At 37.7% G+C, this 17127-nt stretch overlaps 1 protein-coding gene across 2 annotated transcripts; it reads left to right on the top strand.

Annotated features, from left to right (window-relative positions):
- Positions 1-3285: 3285 nt before the first annotated feature.
- Positions 3286-16655, top strand: ca14 (carbonic anhydrase 14). Of its 2 annotated transcripts, XM_087848226.1 has the most exons (13): positions 3286-3446; positions 3690-3713; positions 7020-7199; positions 7423-7568; positions 9002-9097; positions 9227-9293; positions 10220-10377; positions 11030-11156; positions 11993-12016; positions 12159-12243; positions 12420-12461; positions 13712-13765; positions 15842-16655. In XM_087848226.1, the coding sequence occupies exons 1-13, from the start codon at positions 3377-3379 to the stop codon at positions 15951-15953; spliced, it is 1185 nt and encodes a 394-aa protein (XP_087704352.1). In that variant the 5' UTR covers positions 3286-3376; the 3' UTR covers positions 15954-16655. The 2 variants fall into 2 exon arrangements, with proteins under 2 accessions (XP_087704352.1, XP_087704351.1); XM_087848225.1 differs by lacking the exons at positions 3286-3446; positions 12420-12461 and having other exon boundaries at positions 3513-3713.
- Positions 16656-17127: the final 472 nt, after the last annotated feature.

The following is a 17127-nucleotide window of genomic DNA, read 5'->3' as shown; positions in this document are numbered from 1 at the left end:
TAATTGTTTCAGATACTGCTGACCTGCTGGGATTGGGAATGGTCTGAAATGAGAAAATATCAAGCGAGCAGCAGTTTGCTGGGTGAAAATATCTTGTTGATGTCAGAGGTCAGAGAAGAACGGCCAGAAGATTTTAAGCAGAACAGCAACAGTAACTCAGTCAACCACTCGTTATAAACACGAGTGGTTGCAGGAGTGTGCAGGAGCGCATCTTTCAAATCATAACACATCTGACTTTGAAGCAGATCTGCTACAGCAACAGAAGAGCACAGTGGAGGCCACTCCTGTCTGCCAAGAACAGGAAACAGCTGTCGGTTATATATTGGACGAACATTTGAAAATCAATTCAATTCAATTCAATTCAATTTTATTTATATAGCGCCAAATCACAACAAAAGTCGCCTCAAGGCACTTAAATCAATGGCCCCCAATGTCAACTGCACTGTGAATGATCTCCAAGATGTGACTGATAAAAGTACAAAGCAGAGTTGCATCAATTGCACCTCAATAACAAATATTGTTTGTATGAAGCATGAGTAAGTTATTAAAAAAAAAAACTGGCATTATTATTATTATTATTATTTCATAACAAAAGTCAGAGTATCAGTTCCAAAGAACTGCCAGTGTTGAGAGTAGATTGCATTCAAAGAGAGGCCTTGCAAACCAAAAAAATCTGTAATCTTTCCATAATTTTGCTGCAGCAGGTGAAAGAACCAGTTTTTTCGTTGTTTGTAATTTAGTTTTGTAATGAATTTGTTGTTGATTCAGTTTGTGACAGGCATTCTTCTATGAAGAAATCATCAAACTTCATGTTTTTTCATGCTCAGAGAAACACTGTGCTACTGTTGCCATTCAGTCAATCAAGAAGAAAACAATAGAAAACAATAAAACGCATAAATCTGACACCATATCGCCTCTGTCAGTGCGCCCCAGGGTGGCTGTGGCTACAATGTAGCTTGCCATCACCAGTGTGTGAATGTGTGTGTGAATGGGTGGATGACTGGATGTGTAAAGCGCTTTGGGGTCTTTAGGGACTAGTAAAGCGCTATACAAATACAGGCCATACACCATTTACCATATTGTTAATAAACTGCGGAGCCTTTAAGGACACACTGTGGTCACAGAGGGTGACCTCCAGTCAAGTATTTGACTGTGGCTAAACCTCATATATGACATGCACATACACACCACACAGCCATGCATGCAGTCACATGTGAACAAAGTCACAAAGACAAGAAAATTGATCACACCTGCAGGCTGCTGACACACACAGTCACAGCTGAGGAAAAAGCAAAAGTGGACGACAATCTTTGACTGGAGTCAAAGAGGAAAGGAGGGAAGAGGATAAAAGAATGAGTGCGGAGTGAGAGGCCGAGCGAGGGTGGAGAGGCAGAGCCGTAGGATGGGAGAAGATGGAGGGGTGATGCAATAAAATCAGAACTGCACTTTTATTGACCTTTTTGGGGGTTTTTGATAAACGAAACATAGAAGAAGGTTGACTAGCAATACTAGTATGAGAACCAGCGCTTGTTTGTCTTCTCAGCTTTCTGTTTTTCACTCATCCACATCTCCTGACTGTACTAAACACCTTTATTCTTTGCCTGTATGTCCTCCTTTTTCTCCTTTCTTCTTCTTTTTAACTTTTCTTTCCTCTTGTCATCTATATTCTTGCCCAATGTAAAGCAGCTCAACATCATTCATTTCATAGAATGTGGTTTTACAGCTGATGTGGGATCATAAAGTTTGTGAACAATAGCATAGCTCTTGTCATTTTGCCTCCTATAGATCATCACAACATCATTAACCCTGTAATGCCATGAAATTTAGCATGGGGAAAAAGTTTTGTTAAGGTGTCATCTTTGGCCCTTCTCTCCGCTCCTTTTGTCTGTCTGGAGAGTTTGGGAAATTTGGAAAAAGGGATTTCAAATTTGCTGTGCATTCCTTGGAATCTGCTGTCGAATAAATTTAATGTGATTTGAAATGATCTGGAAGAAATTACTTCAGACATGTGCATTGTTTAAAAAAATTATTAAGATTACCACCCAGTTTAACTTGTAGTTGAAATGGTTGAAAGTTATGCTTGATTCATTTCTAATTTCTCAGAGAAGTCCAGTGTGCCGGCTCAAATTTGGGCATGAAACCGTGAATTCGGTTTTCTTATTTGCCTAATAAATAAATAAACTAACTAAATACTAACAATAAATACTACTACTAATAACAATAACAACAACAATAAAATCAATTTTACTTTTAAACACGTTTTTGACAGATTTCTAAAATATTTGTGGTTTCTTGTTTTTATCCTAATACATCTGGGGGTGGGTGTAGTTTACAATTAGGTCTTACTTTGATATTTTGGGCTTTGAAGCTTATTCTTTTTGGTCATTTTTGGACTTTATCTCGTACAATTTGTATATTTTTCATCTATATTTTCACAGTGTGTATTTGTGTCTGTGTGTCTGTGGAAACACTGTTGATTCTCCTGCATTAGGCAGGGTATTTTTGCAAAAGAGAGTCACGCTATAACAGATAAATAAAAGTTTCATCATAAAAAGGAAATATTGGTATTATTCAAACTATTGATTAAGGTTCAGTAACTAAATGCATCAGAATCTTCACAAGTTTCAGTAGTAAGATCAGTTTAATGTTTGGTTAGATGTGCTAAGTAGAAACGTGATTATCAGGCCTCTGGTGAATTTTACATGTTCAAATCAGCTGTTCAAAGAGTTTTCATCTTGCCTAATGACACCAGAGGAAGTTCTTCTGCATCAACAAGGAGCTCCACAGACATGCGTGTTCAGCTAACTGTTTAGTCTAAATTGCCTCTGTATGTGACGTAGAATAAAATACTAGTTCATACACAAGCATGCATGCAGAAGGTGTGGTTAAATGACTCAAATCCAACTCACAGAAGTTCTACCTACCAAACAAAACTTATGTTTAAAACAGCAGACATCTTTTTTCCCTTCACACATTTCCATTTCTCCTCTTCCCTAATCAGTTAGATCTTTCATTCTTTCGTTTTATTTTTTACCCAATTTCCTCAATCCTGTCTTTTTGTCTTTTTCCACCTCTAACTCTGAATGAATTCTCACTAACAGATCCCTAAACCGGGCCTCGTCTCGCCCCTGATTTTCCCGTTTTGTCTTCTTTCATACTTTCTGTCCATCTCTCTCTTGCTGAGACCAGTGCACTGTGTGCCTGAGTGGATTCAGCATGTGACATCAACACTCTGGCTGTTAAACAGAGCTGTGGCAGGTGGGATTGCTGGAGCCCGTCACTTTCTCTCCTCTCTTTCTCTCTCTCTCTCTCTAGCTCGTTCCTCATCTCTCAGTCTGCTCTTATTCACTTCTGTGTATGGGCAAAACGGGATAACATGGACACTTTGGGTCTTTTTATGCTGCTAATACTTCTGTTTTTTCAGTGGACGCCTGCCCTCGCTGCTGGTAAGGCGAAAATTAACATAATAACAGGCATCATGTGAGATTTTTGGCTTTGATTCTGGTATTTGATGGTTTGGGTTTTCCAGTTTGAGCCTTAGTAGTAGAAAAGTAGTAATTTCCTGATCCTGATCTTTTATCTTTTATCCTCTGCCTTTTCTTTTTTCAAAGTGAATTTTTAAATTTGGTTTAACCAAAACAGAAATTTCAGGAATTTTTTCTCTTTTGTTTGTTTTTGTTTTTTTCCAGAGGAAATCATCTGGACTTACTCTGGTAAGTTCAAGTTTCCAATGTAGCTCATTAAAAAACAGATTCTTTTATTGAGTGATAGTAAGCATAACATTGTCTAGATTTATGGTTAGAGTATGTTAGATATCTGGGGCAAATTTTTTTTGTTTGTTTGGTTTTTTTAGCACTTTAAAAATAAGGAGCAAAGTCCTGAAGTCAGTTTTGTAATGACCTGAAAACAAATAGAGACATTTCGTCCAGTTTAATGTGTAATCCACTACGCAATATAATCTGATGACATCAAAGACTTGCACAAGTTTTGCATGAAACAACTAAGCAGGGTTTTCACCTGCTTGGCTGCACATGTTAAATCTGGATCTCTAAAATGTTAAAATTCTGGTAAAAGCTTCTGTAACTGGGGTAGGATTTAGGTCTTCCCCTCCCATATCTTCCACCCTTTCTCCCTCTGTTTTTCCCCTTCTCTGTATTAGTTACAGTTCAGCAAACTGGCATGAGGGCAGCAGCCACACAGAGATGATGAAGGGGTGGGTGGAGGCCGGTTGAAAGGAAGAAAGCTAGAAAAAGCCTGAGAGAGAGGCTGACTGGGAGAGAGGCAGGTGCACGAAGATGATTGTGTTGGACAGAGTGAGGGAGATGGGACGGGATGAAGCTAAAGCAAAGCAAATCGCACAGTGTATTGTTGCAGCGCACAATATCCTATGTGTTTATTGTGTTGTTGGGGCACACTGGCTGCCTATGCTGCAGACAAAGACATTGTGGGAATGAATGGGGTGCACAGATTAGCACCCTTTGCATGTATTCAGGAGAGCAGCACTGATATACAGTACATGCAGAATACACAGCAAAGTTTAGAGTCTGTACCAGGAGGCAGATGGTGTATATACATGTGTGTTTAGGTCTTATTATGCTGGATATAGAGGCAGACGACTGTAAGATTGTGTTGCAGTACATACGGTGTGTTTACTAATGCAGAAAATCAGTTTTATTAAGCACAAGGTTGTGAAGTGGAGAATCACTTGATGTCAGAGGTTTGTCTTCACAGGAGTTTAGAGACATTTAAGGGAAAGTCGGTGATCTCCTCATCATGCCTCTCAATGTGTCTTTGTTTTTAGCTGCATTCAGGCCAGTTGTAGCATGCTTTGAGAGGTAGGGTGGGTGCTTGGGGGTCATAATTTTCGCCTCCAGTCACCATGGAGACCTCCATGACAACCAGTTAGGGGGCTGCGAGACTTTGAAGTTCTTTGCTGTGAAGAGTAGCTAGTGAGGGGCAGTGGGCATATTAGAGAGGGCAAGGTGGGGGTTACATGGAGATACAGAGAAAGCAGTGGGAGTGGACATGTGGTATGCGTTTACATAATTAATGTCAAGTTCCCTCCTCAATTCCTCAATTTCTGTGTGTTTGAGTGGAAACAAAGCCTTCTGAATTTACTGTGTCTATGCGGGGGAAGTGTTGGTTTTGCAGAGGTATAATGTGCTTTTAAACACAGAATCATTGAACCTACAGCTGCAAATAACATGACAGTCCTCACATTTTTGTGTGTAAAAGGTGTCAGTGGTCTGCCTGTTTTCTAAAGCATTCCTCACTTTGCAATTGAAATTCAGGTTCTTTGACTCACATGTCGCTCTTTCTCTTTCCTCTTTTCTAGGTTTCTTTTATCATGCAATAGAATAGACCAGTCTCTTTTTAATTCAATGAACCCAGGCCTCAAAACCCTCCTCTCCCTCAGTTTCTTTCTCATTGTATCTCTGTCCATCTTTCCATTAAATTCTTTAAAAATAATTAATCTTAATACTCTTTAATCTTTTATACATTAACAGATATTAGATATTATGTGAGCAGGGGACCGACATTTCATAGTAATTTCCTATGGCAGCCAGCAAAAATATCTGAATCTTGTACAGATTATTATAAAAATGTACAGAAAAATATAATTTCTGTACACACTAATTAGTTTTTCATGCTCATCAGGTTATAATTATATAAAATATTGATATTGTCATTCAATAATCAAGTCAGTAATTATCAGTGCCACAACAATGGTTTTTCCAGAATTTACCATCATCTGTGTTAACCATCCAAAATTAAGCATCACATTTTATATAAAAAAGCAATTTTAATCTTCTTTTTTTTTTTTTACATAGCTGTAGGAATTTACTCATGGTACAAATATAGTATTTATGTTTTTAAAAAAGCACTGTTTTTTTATGAAAAAATGGACTCTCATCAACAATCATAATGCACTTTGTTAAATTAGAAGTAATTTTATAATCTTATCTATCATTGCACATCTATTGTACATGGTTTATTTATGTTTTGTGTCTCTTTGACCACAGATATCTGCATTAACTAGCTGTTTAGTAGCAAATATCATCAAAACATATCAGGTCTTCATTAGTAATCAGAAAACACATATTACTGCTTTTGTGTTTTTTAATGTTGATATTTTAAATCTACTAAGTAATAAACAGAGTAGCCCCTCAGTAACCTTTGTATTAATATGTTTTGATCAATTTGAGGCTTACGAGGCACTAGCATCACTAGAATAACATTATTCATGCTACAAGAACCAACACTAACACTAAGAAACACATACAAAGCAAAAGTCTAAGTGTCCAAAAAACTAAAAACAAGTCTTTCCAACTCCCTACTCATTCCTCATTCAATATGAGATCATGCCCACACTGATTTATGAGGAGTCTGACAAGTAAGAGCCCAACATGGTTAATGTGGTCATGCAAAATAAGAAAAAAGACACTGCGCTACTATTATTTGTGTTAATTAAACAACTACGTAATGTTAAACGAGTGACAAATAAATATATTAGGACAAATAAATATTACCAGACATTCAAAGTTGGGTTAGAATATATCCTCTCAGGTGACAACCAACATTGATTAAGCAGTTGATCCACTGCTCTGGTTAATAAAAATTAATGCTGTGCTGATTTCTTTGATTCATTGTTTAGATCCATTTCCCTGCATGTTTGTATTTTTTCAGCCTTTTTTTTTTTTTTAAAGTGTTTGACAGTAGAGTTAATTCAATACAGTGGAAATAGAAATGTTTCTCTGAACAAACAGTTTTCAGTTATTTAGACTGTTTTAACAAAACTGGTTCAGGATTGTCCTGCACTGTCAGCAGTGGTGGCTTTTATCAACGGCACATAAATATTTGGATGTGTGCATGTTTTTGCCACGAGCCTGTGAACCTAAAGAGCACATAGAGGAATAATTGTTCTGCATAATTAGAGATACATCAATAGAAGCTTTTCACTGAGCCAGTGAGCTGTGTGATTGAATGACATCAGTGTAACCGTCTTTCCTCTGTCAAAGGCTTAGTCGGCCAGAGTGAGTGGTCAGAGTATTTCCCGGATTGTGGTGGTACCTCACAGTCTCCAGTTGATGTGATGACCACGCAGGCTAAATATGACCCCAGTTTGATCCCTGTGACTCCACTGGGCTACAGCCAGCACGGCAACCAACCTTTCACTATGTACAATAATGGACACACAGGTAACTTTGGCAGCCAGCTCATTTCCTGTTCCAGTTTTACAGTCTGCCTGTTTATACTGGAGTCAGATGTGGTCAGCAAACTTTTATAGCTCATTAATTACTTTAGGAGATTAATAAGAGATGACTTGCAACTTTCTATTTTTATATCCACTTTTAAAATTGTAGATTCTCATTGTACGCTTTCCTAGAAACAAGTCACCAGTGTTGTTTATTTCTCCATCAGTGGTGATTGAACTGCCAGAATGGATGGGACTCGGGGGGCTGCCGTGGTTCTTTACAGCCATACAAATGCACCTCCACTGGGGCAATGACGGCCCAAGTCTCGGAGGCAGTGAACACACCATTAACGGACTGAGTGCAGATGCAGAGGTACATTTAAACACATCTGACAGTTAACTATAGTAACCACACACATACAGTTAAAGTAAATATGAAACTCACCCACAATACATGATGTGTCACTTAACATAGCATGGACTAAACAGATTTGTAATATAAAAATAATAATAATAATAAATAAATGAATAAATAAACAACAAGGACCAGTATAAAGATGTTTATTCATTCATTTATAAATATAAAGACAAATATTTTTATAAATATAAAAGTTTTTTTCAGCTGATTTAGCATAAGACACACTTGTGTAAAAAGGTTTTCTTAGAATCTGTGTGACATGCACAATTAATCATGCAATGTGCATGTCACACCAAATTCTGTGGCAGCATGACGGCAGGCAGATTTCTTGATTGTTGGTTTTTTTTTCCCCCAGACTGTTACAAATATGTGACTACACACAATATGTATCAACAATTGCAGTAAATGTGTGAATTTGCAGCTGGAAATAGTCACAAAGAAATTCATCGCTTCCTCTCGTGTGCATAAAACTACTTTGTGAAACGGCTGTGCTACAACTATTACTTTTTAATTAAGTAATAGTCAAAAAACAGACAAAGATTGATAGAAAAACACTTTGAGAATTAGCAGTCAATTCAGTTATTTTTCTATCAAAAGTGAAAAAAAAAACCCAACTCTCTTTTTTAAAATGTATCTATTTATCTTTGGCACATGCAGTAAATGCAGTAAGCATTTAACTAAAAATTGACACAATTAAATGAGAGACTTTTTATATTCTCGGATAAACTATTTTTGATTGTGTTTTTCATTTTTTAGTGATGATTGAGATTATATAAATATTTGTTTAAATATAACATATTAATAACAAATATATAATATATCCTCCTATAAAGATAAATGTTATTTTAACACATACAATTATTTATTTTTGGAATTGCATCAGTATATTTAAAGCTCTTCTTATATTCTATATTTACATCTTTGTGTCTTTTTTTGTTGATTTAATTTTGGTTTACTGTGATAATGAAACAGCCCACTGACGAAAGGCTAACGGGGGACATGACATCCAAGAAACATTTGTGTTGATTTACTGTTAATTTAAAAAAATAAAAAATATAAAATTTAAAAGAGGGAAAGACACGAGTAGGTGACTGAATAAAATTTGGAAAGAGTGAACAAGGTAGAAGAAAGAAGGTAAAAGAGTGGAGTAAGGATGAAGGTGAGCTGAATATAGATACACCTCTAAGAAAAGGACAATTATCATTTTTAAAAAATTAACTTGGCATTTGGGCTTTTACAGCATAATGAGACAGTTCAGTGCTTTTCAGAACTGAGTTTGCATCCAGCTTTTTCTGTCTGTCAGTTTTAAACCCAAGCCTCTCTTTGCCGCCTTCTTCCTTGTCAGAGTGAATTTTTAAAAATACTGCGTGTCCTCCTACTCCCTCCAGCTCCATGTGGTGCACTACAACTCTGAGCTCTACCCAAACATGTCTGCAGCGATGACCCAGAAAGACGGTTTGGCTGTTTTAGGAATTCTCATTGTGGTAATAAAACAATTTTGTCACACAGCAGCTATCCATATAATCATAAAAAAGTAATAGGTGTAAATCTTACACTCATTAGCTGGAATATTTTGAGCATTTTAGTGATCATTTAAGCCCAACTTTTCCCAGACAGGTGAGGAGACAAACCCGGCGTTTAACAACATCCTCAACTATCTGAGTCGCATCAGGCACGCAGGTAAGTCTTCTTCCACTTCCACTGTATTCCTAAAGCACATTAAAACAAGAAAACAGCTTAAGACAGAAACTCACACTGGGTCAAAGCCGAGGAGAAAAAGTGTGTTTTTAAAAACAGAGATAGATGGAGCCTGCCTGGCCTCCAGCTATAGCTCATTCCACATTTTAGGAGCAAAAGCTGCAAAGGCTCTGTCTCCTCTGGATTTATAAAATGTCTTCGGGAGAGTCAAAAACACCTGGCTAGCTGATCTAAGAGCACATGATAGCATGTAAGGGTGAAGCAGCTCAGACAAACAACAAGGGGCAAGACCATTAAGAGACTTAAAAACAAATAAAAGAATTTTACAATGGCTCGAACCTTAACAGGAAGTCAGTGAAGGGATGCTAAAACTGGGATTATATGCTCTTGTTTGCTTGTACCAGTTAAAAATTGTGCAGCAGCATTTTGTACCAGCTGTAGACGTGAGAGGGAGGCTTGGCTAATTCCAATCCAAAGAGGATTTCAGAAATCCAGGCGAGAGGTGAGAAATGCATGGATCAGTGTCTTTAGGTGGCATCTAGATAGGATGGGCTTAATTTTTGACAACCACCTCGAATGAGAGAAGGTGGACTCAACCACAGTGTTGACATGTGAGACAGGTTTTAGGCTGGGGTCCATTTTCAGCTGGATCCTCCTACAAATTTTTTTAAACCACATCATTGTTTCACAGTTTCTTTACATTTAATCATTTACAGTGTTTGTGTTCTTTTAAGTGATCTCACTATTTAATAATTTTCAGTAATTAAACATAAATCAGTTCTTTTCAGCTCTGCTTGTCACTGTAAAAAAATGTTTTAAATTAAAAGCAGTTAAGTTTTAAGAGGATAAAAAAAACGTGTTGTTTTGGGTATTTACACATTTCTTCTTCTCCTTTCATCCATAATCAGACCAGAAAGCGTTCATCCCAGCCTTTGACGTGCAGTCTTTGCTTCCTGAGGATCTTGGGCGATACTATCGATACAACGGCTCCCTGACAACACCGCCGTGCCACCAGAGTGTTATCTGGACCCTTTTCCATAAAAGGGTTCAAATCTCAGTAGCCCAGGTCTGCGCATCTAAAATCTCTAATCTCTAAACAGTGCAAAAAGAGAACAAACATGCCTCATTTTTTTCTTATCGTGCTCAGCTAGTAATGTTTTTCCTCACTAATATGAAACAGGTCGATTGAGCATATTGAGTACAACATTAATCCTATTTTTACTTTAAAATCAAAGTGAAATGTATTATTTTTTATCATGATAAATATATGTGAAAACATATCTCACAGCACTTATTATCCCTTTAAGATAACAAAACATTAACTTACCAACAACATATTTACCTGTTTAGACATGTTATGGCTTCCTGTGGATGTGATGAGTGCATCCTGCAGCTGTGCAATGCTCATTGGTTGTATCTGCCTCTGATGAGAACATCAACCCAGCATGTCCCAGTCAGACATATCGGCACTAAATACTGGCCGAGGAGCTGCCTGCATATGATCCGAAAAATCCTGTCCTACTCCAGCAGTGTTATATTTTCTTTATTTGTAACAGAAAGTGTAAACTTGGAATGTTTTTGTGACTTTGACTTAACTTTCAGCACTACACTTTAACTGACAGCTTTTATTCTACCAGAAGGATATAAACTTGCTTTCCACGTGCAGTCTAGAACTCAGTGTAACTTCTCTTCTTCTCCTTTTTATCTCTCCACTCCAGCTGCTGAAGTTGGAGAAAATCCTTTACTCCAGTAAAGCTGAAGAACCAGACAGGATGCTGCTGCAGGACAACTACCGTGCAACACAGCCACTCAACCACAGAGTCATCTTCACCTCCTTTTCTGCAGGTCAGACAGAGTAACTACAACCAGATAATTAAAAGAGACATGAAATTCTCTCTTTCATGTTGCTGTGGTGCACAGGAAGTCACATATTTGCATATAAGCTCTTAGAAAAATGGTACTTGGTTAGTTTAGAATATTAGCAGAATATTCTTTTTAGCCTTTCAGACTGAAGAAATCAGATTTGGGACAGGTCGCAGCCAGTCTGCTTTGAAGTGTTACCCCACTTTAGCCCTTCTACACTGGGTGATTGTAATGCCAATCTGCTGCTCGTGATACAAAGAACAATGAGTACAATAAAGTCAGTGGGTGACCATGTAGAGCAAAGCAAGCAATTAGTACAATGTATTTAAAGCGTGAAAAGTGAAGAGAAATGTGGGAATACTAATGATTGCCGGTGACTTTGTTTGAGAGACAATAACCTTAGGATGGTATGATTAAAGAGAAAAAGAGAGAGAATAAGGTGAAGTGATGGAAAAGGAAAAAGTGTTTCTTTGCAAGCTTATTGGAGAAAAGGATTTTTTTAGAAACTGAACACTGTCTCCATTGTAATCGCAAGAGAAAAGGGAAGAGGAAAAAGAGACAGAGAGAGAAGTGAAAGAGAGAGACAGAGTGGCAGACAAAAACAAAGGAGAAAGAATTTGTGTAAAATGCTCATTGTAATGAGTGGCTGAACTGGAAGACCTGTGATATCAGCACTCTTGAAAAAGGCAGCAAGACTGAGTGGACATAACATTTCATAACACTACGAGTTGAACAGACGATACTGTCAAGATAAACCGATTGGTTGCTCCGTGTGAGACGAAAAATAACAAAATGATTATTTATTCTGTATTTTGTAGAATCGGGGAAGGAGCTCTCGTCTGGTAAGACTAGCAGTTATTTCCATGCATATCTTTGCTGTCACTTTTTGTAGAATCGCTTTTTTAATTCGCTGAATTGCTTTATTTCTGTATTTCTGTTCACTTTTTATTGCTTTCCTGTTTGTCTCTGTGATCATCCCTGCAGGAGAAGTAACAGCCATAGTGATAGGAGTGATGTGTGGCTGTGTAGGCCTGGCGGTTATCGTTCGCTTCATCGTGAAGACAATACGGTAAGAGGTTTTTACTGCATTGCTTCGTCATTTCCATAGTCCCGTTGCTGTTTTTTCTTTCCACTCTTTCAAAAGCACATTGTGGTATTTCTGTTTTTCTTTTTGGTTTAACTTTACTGTTTACCTGTAGAAACTTTGGGGGGGATCGCCTCACTCCAACTCCTTTCTCTTGGCAGATTTTTTAAACTCCTCCAATTTGAAGCAGTCGTGGTAAACAGGTGCTTTACCTGACCTGAATACTGACAGAGCTTTTGGCTAGCACTGACTGTGGTGTCAGCGCAGATCTTGGATCGGCTTATAGACATATTCATTCTGTTTTCAATCCCTGTGAATGAAAACAATGGTGATCTCATAGTAATCTACATATAAATCATTAATTACAGTATGCTGACAAACAGACATAAATTAGAGTCCAACGAATACACTGGCATAGACAAAACTGTGGATATATTTTGATTTATCACAGATAAACTGGTACCTGCATATATTTCTGGCAACAAGTAAAATTTCTGTTAGAAACACAACATATCAGTATGCACAACAGACTGTTTATAAAAGACTGATATTTTAATGATTGAAGCCTCAAAAGGATTAAAAATTACAGGCACACCTCAGTGTGATCCAATACAACCCAACATAGAGTGCAGCTTCCTGTTGAGATCAGCGCTCTGAGCTCAGTGAATATAGTTACAATATCAGATGGTTTTAACTTAAATATGATCATTTTTACCATTACCAGTGTTGGTTGGGCTCTGATAGAAATGTAAAGAAAGAAATGAAAAGATAAAATTAGCACTAAGATCAGTGCTGGGAATAATCCGATCCTTTGACCTCTGCTGCAATGACATGCCTATTTCATAATTCACTGCCTTCTCTCATGATTACCACTGATTAATGAAAGTATGAGCTCTTCCCATGCCCGAGCGATTTAACTCTTTTCCCCTTGGATGCCTACTATATGTAAACACTGTCTCTCTTTTTTGTGTTGAACAGTTTCTGTCATATTTGAGGCCTTTCTTCCAGAATGACTGGGTGTTTGTGTTGGTGGTGGTGGTGGTGGTGAGGGGGGGGGGGGGGGGGGGGTGTGTGTGTGTGTGTATATAAATAATATACACTCAGGTGTCAAACCTCATCAACAATGGTACAAGGGAGGTCGTCAAATGTTGTCTTCATGGGGGAAAGAGCTAACATCTTCACTGCTTTCTTCAGCACTTCCCAAAATGGATTATTAAAGCGATATACAAATACAGGCCATTTACCATTAGATCCCTTGAGGAGTTCGGGAAACCATCAGCTTTAATTTTGTTAATCTGCTTTAAACTTTACATTAAAATCTCATCTCCGGTCCCTCAGACTAACGAGAGCACAGTGGGAAGAAAACATTTGCATACAGCCTCTTTGAAATGTTAACTCTCTGTTTTGTTCTTCTGTTCCTGTCATGTGATTCTATCTTTTGATCTTGTGACAGCTCTACCTCTAGCTGGGATGTCCTGCACAATAACCGGCCTGCTCCTATGCCAAGGTCACTGTTCAAAATTATGACCCCTGACCTCAAAACTTTAATTTCAACCTCTCAGATGTAGTTTATTCTTTTTTAAACCACCTATTCATAATAACTTATCCTCATAAGTTAGACATTCTTAGAGTACCTACTAAAGACTGTGAGACATTTTAACTTCCAAGAAAGCCTCCAGAGTACAGTTAGAATTTCTTAAACATCTGTCATTAGTAAGAAGAGTAGTCCTTAATCCTAAAGTTTTAGGTGTTAGAGTTCTGTCCTCTGTCTTCTGATGTGCTTAATGCTCACTGGATACATATGTGACTGTGTTGGACTGTCTCTGTAAATTTACATGGGAAGGAATATGAATATCTGTCTCTATTGGCTAAAGTTTAGCTGATTTAAAGTGGCAACAGGAAACTTTTCATCATTCGCCACTCTTGCGAAAAGTTGATAGCTTTCCATTTACCCGTATAACAACGTGAGAACACAAGGATCCACTAGAGTCTGAATGGCACATCAAGGCTTTCTGGTGACACACCCTCTGATTTCCTCTAAATGCACTGACATTTCTGCACAGAAGCTATAAGGGGACCAACTGTGCATGTTTTTCTAGACTGGACCAGATTTCAAGCAAACTAAGTTGTATTATAAAAACAATTATGCATTCCATGAAGTTGCAGCTGTCTTTGTGTACATCTACAAGGGAGTGTAATCCTGGCCTCATAAGTAGACCGAATAGAAGTAACTGAAGGTCAATTTAAAACCTGCCTCTTTGCTTTCAAAGGACTCTTTTTCTTGTGCCAAGTAGTGTTTCTACAACACACTCAGAAGCAAAAAGAGCTGCTTATTAAATGTGAGATAAGCAAGGAATGTGATGATGTCCGTGTTCTCGATATTTACAAAAGAAAAAAAGTTTATTGAAATTTAAAAATTTGATATAATCCAGTACAACAGTATAAGAATTTCACATTAGTGACTTTAATGAATCTTGAATGCATTACATTTTATTAACATTTTCTTTCTACTACATCTGTTGTGGCTCAAAGTAATGCACCAGACTCTGGTCACAGCAGATGCCTGAGCCTGGTTCTGCCTGAGCTTCTTCCTGTTAAGGGAAGTTTTTTACGTCCCACTGTTGCCAAAGTATTTGCTCATAGCGAGTTATATGATTATTGGGATCTCTGCATTATGGCAGGCTCCTTACCTTACAATATATAAATCGCCATGAGGCAACTACTGTTGTGATCTGCTACTTTATAAATAAACCTGAACTGAACTGAAATGCATTTTACTGAAAGGTGTTAATAGTATTTTGTCAACCCCAGTAACCTGCTTCAGTAACCTGACACAGCTTCTGTGTTGGATTAGATCACATGTTTAATGTTTCCCAAACAGAGTAAAGCTGGAAGGAAATGATATAAAAAGAGAATACATTTTTATACCATAACTTTTCAACTCTATGAATGCGTTTTAAAGTATTACATGGCAGTTGATATGACACGACCAACCTGAAAGACAGGATATATATCCACAGATTCTTAAAGCTTCTGTTACGACATCTGAATGAACTGCCAGGACATTTATATGAATGAGGGCTTGTTTACTCCACCTCTTTCCCTATGAAAGCTGCAATAGGCTCCAGCTCCTTCCTGTGACCCTGAATTCAAGTGGGAAAAAAATGGATAGGGATAGAAGGATATTTATATACATTTAAAGCAAAATGTCATTAGTATATCCAAAATATGGGATGAAAAAAATGTACTCTTGCTGTACTGCAACGTGACAGTGACACAGTAAATCCAGTGGGCATCCTTTGTTACATGTCCCCCTCTGCTAGTTTATTTTCTCTTGACTCTACTAACTTATCCCCTGCCCTCATAGGTTCCTAAAACACCCGTGTTTGATCATTTTTAGTTTTCTTTTTTTGTTTTTTAATCATATAATGGAGCCTTACCAGGGCTGAGCTGTATTTTTGGACAAGGAGCGACCTCTTCTGGATAAACTACACTGACATTTTAAAAAAAATAAAACTATCTGAGAAGTTTTGAAGTATGTGCGATTAATCAGTGGGGATAATTCTTCGCTTTGACGTTTCAGGACAAAGGATTCAGAGAAGGAAAAAGAGGAAAAACAAGACATGGCTATGAACTCGACTTCAGAAGCAGAAAAGAAAGAAGAGTCCTTGCTGTCACCTCAGAGTGTGCCCTAGCTCACAGCAACATCAAACACTGTCCCTCTCATCAGTGAGTTTATTGCTGATCCACATCTCCTCAGGGGAGAGGAAGCAACATGTTTTTACTTTATCATTTACAAAACGCTAAAAGAAGAAGAAGGAGCAGCTTATAAAAAAAGCGAAGGGACTTGGACACAGGAGAAGCCACCTGCTGCCCGGACCATTTCTGTCTGGCGTATGACATTTCCTCAGTTTGCACAGGGAGCAGTTGGTGTAAATATGCAGTTTTGCTGGTTTTTTTTTCAGGTATGGCTCATGCATGGCTGGAATATATGACCGACTCATGTAAATACTTTGGGGGATAAACATTCTGTTGTTTTTATCACAGTGGGCGGTATTTTATCTCGTTCACTTTGTTCTTTGAACTGTAAGCACACGTCACTTGGCACATTAATAATCTTAATTAAAATTATTTTATTTTTCACTAAAACCTAAGAATTGAAGAAAATTTGATAACAACGCACACAAGAGTTGAAGCAGGTTTTATTTGTATAAAATACACGATATCTGAACATTTCTGGCTCTGAACTGAAATCAGCAGATTTTGTTGTAAATCAGTTTTATTTATGTAAATTTAGTTATTCCATCGAGGGTTTGGGTGCTATACGTCCTCTTTATGTGTTTGTTTTCAGCTAACTTGTCAACATGGACACCACATTAAAACACCTGAATGTCAAACTTGCCGATTCTTGATTACATATGACTGCGTGTTAATATCTGGCTCACAAAGTGGTTTCGCATGATTGCATGTGATCAAGTTAGAAGTGTTGAGAGCTGTGGAAGTTTGAGGACACTGCTTGACATAAAGTTTTCCCTATTCATTAACCTTAACCCTAACCATAAAAAGTGACTGCCTAACCCAAAATGTCATGGCCATTGTGTGTTTTATCTGAAATCATGAGATAGAGCAGTGGGCCAGGACAAAACTGTTCATGATGCAGCAGAGCCACGTGTCATATTCATGTGATACAACCTGACAGAGCTGGAAAATGACAGCTGTGAGACAAGGCTGTCTAATTTTGTTTCCTCTGCCTTTCCTTCCTGAGGTGGAGGGTGCTTTCACATCTGCAGTGAAAAAAATGAAAAGACTGAAGAGGCACTTTTGATATTTGATACCGAAATGTAACAAACTTAGTTAGGCATTTTTCTT

Source organism: Neolamprologus brichardi, chromosome 11, assembly GCF_056152115.1.
Source record: "Neolamprologus brichardi isolate AB-2024 chromosome 11, ASM5615211v1, whole genome shotgun sequence".
In the NCBI taxonomy this organism is placed as follows: domain Eukaryota; kingdom Metazoa; phylum Chordata; class Actinopteri; order Cichliformes; family Cichlidae; genus Neolamprologus; species Neolamprologus brichardi.
The sequence above is the reverse complement of the archived record's forward strand: the minus strand, read 5'-3'. Positions and strand labels throughout refer to the sequence as shown.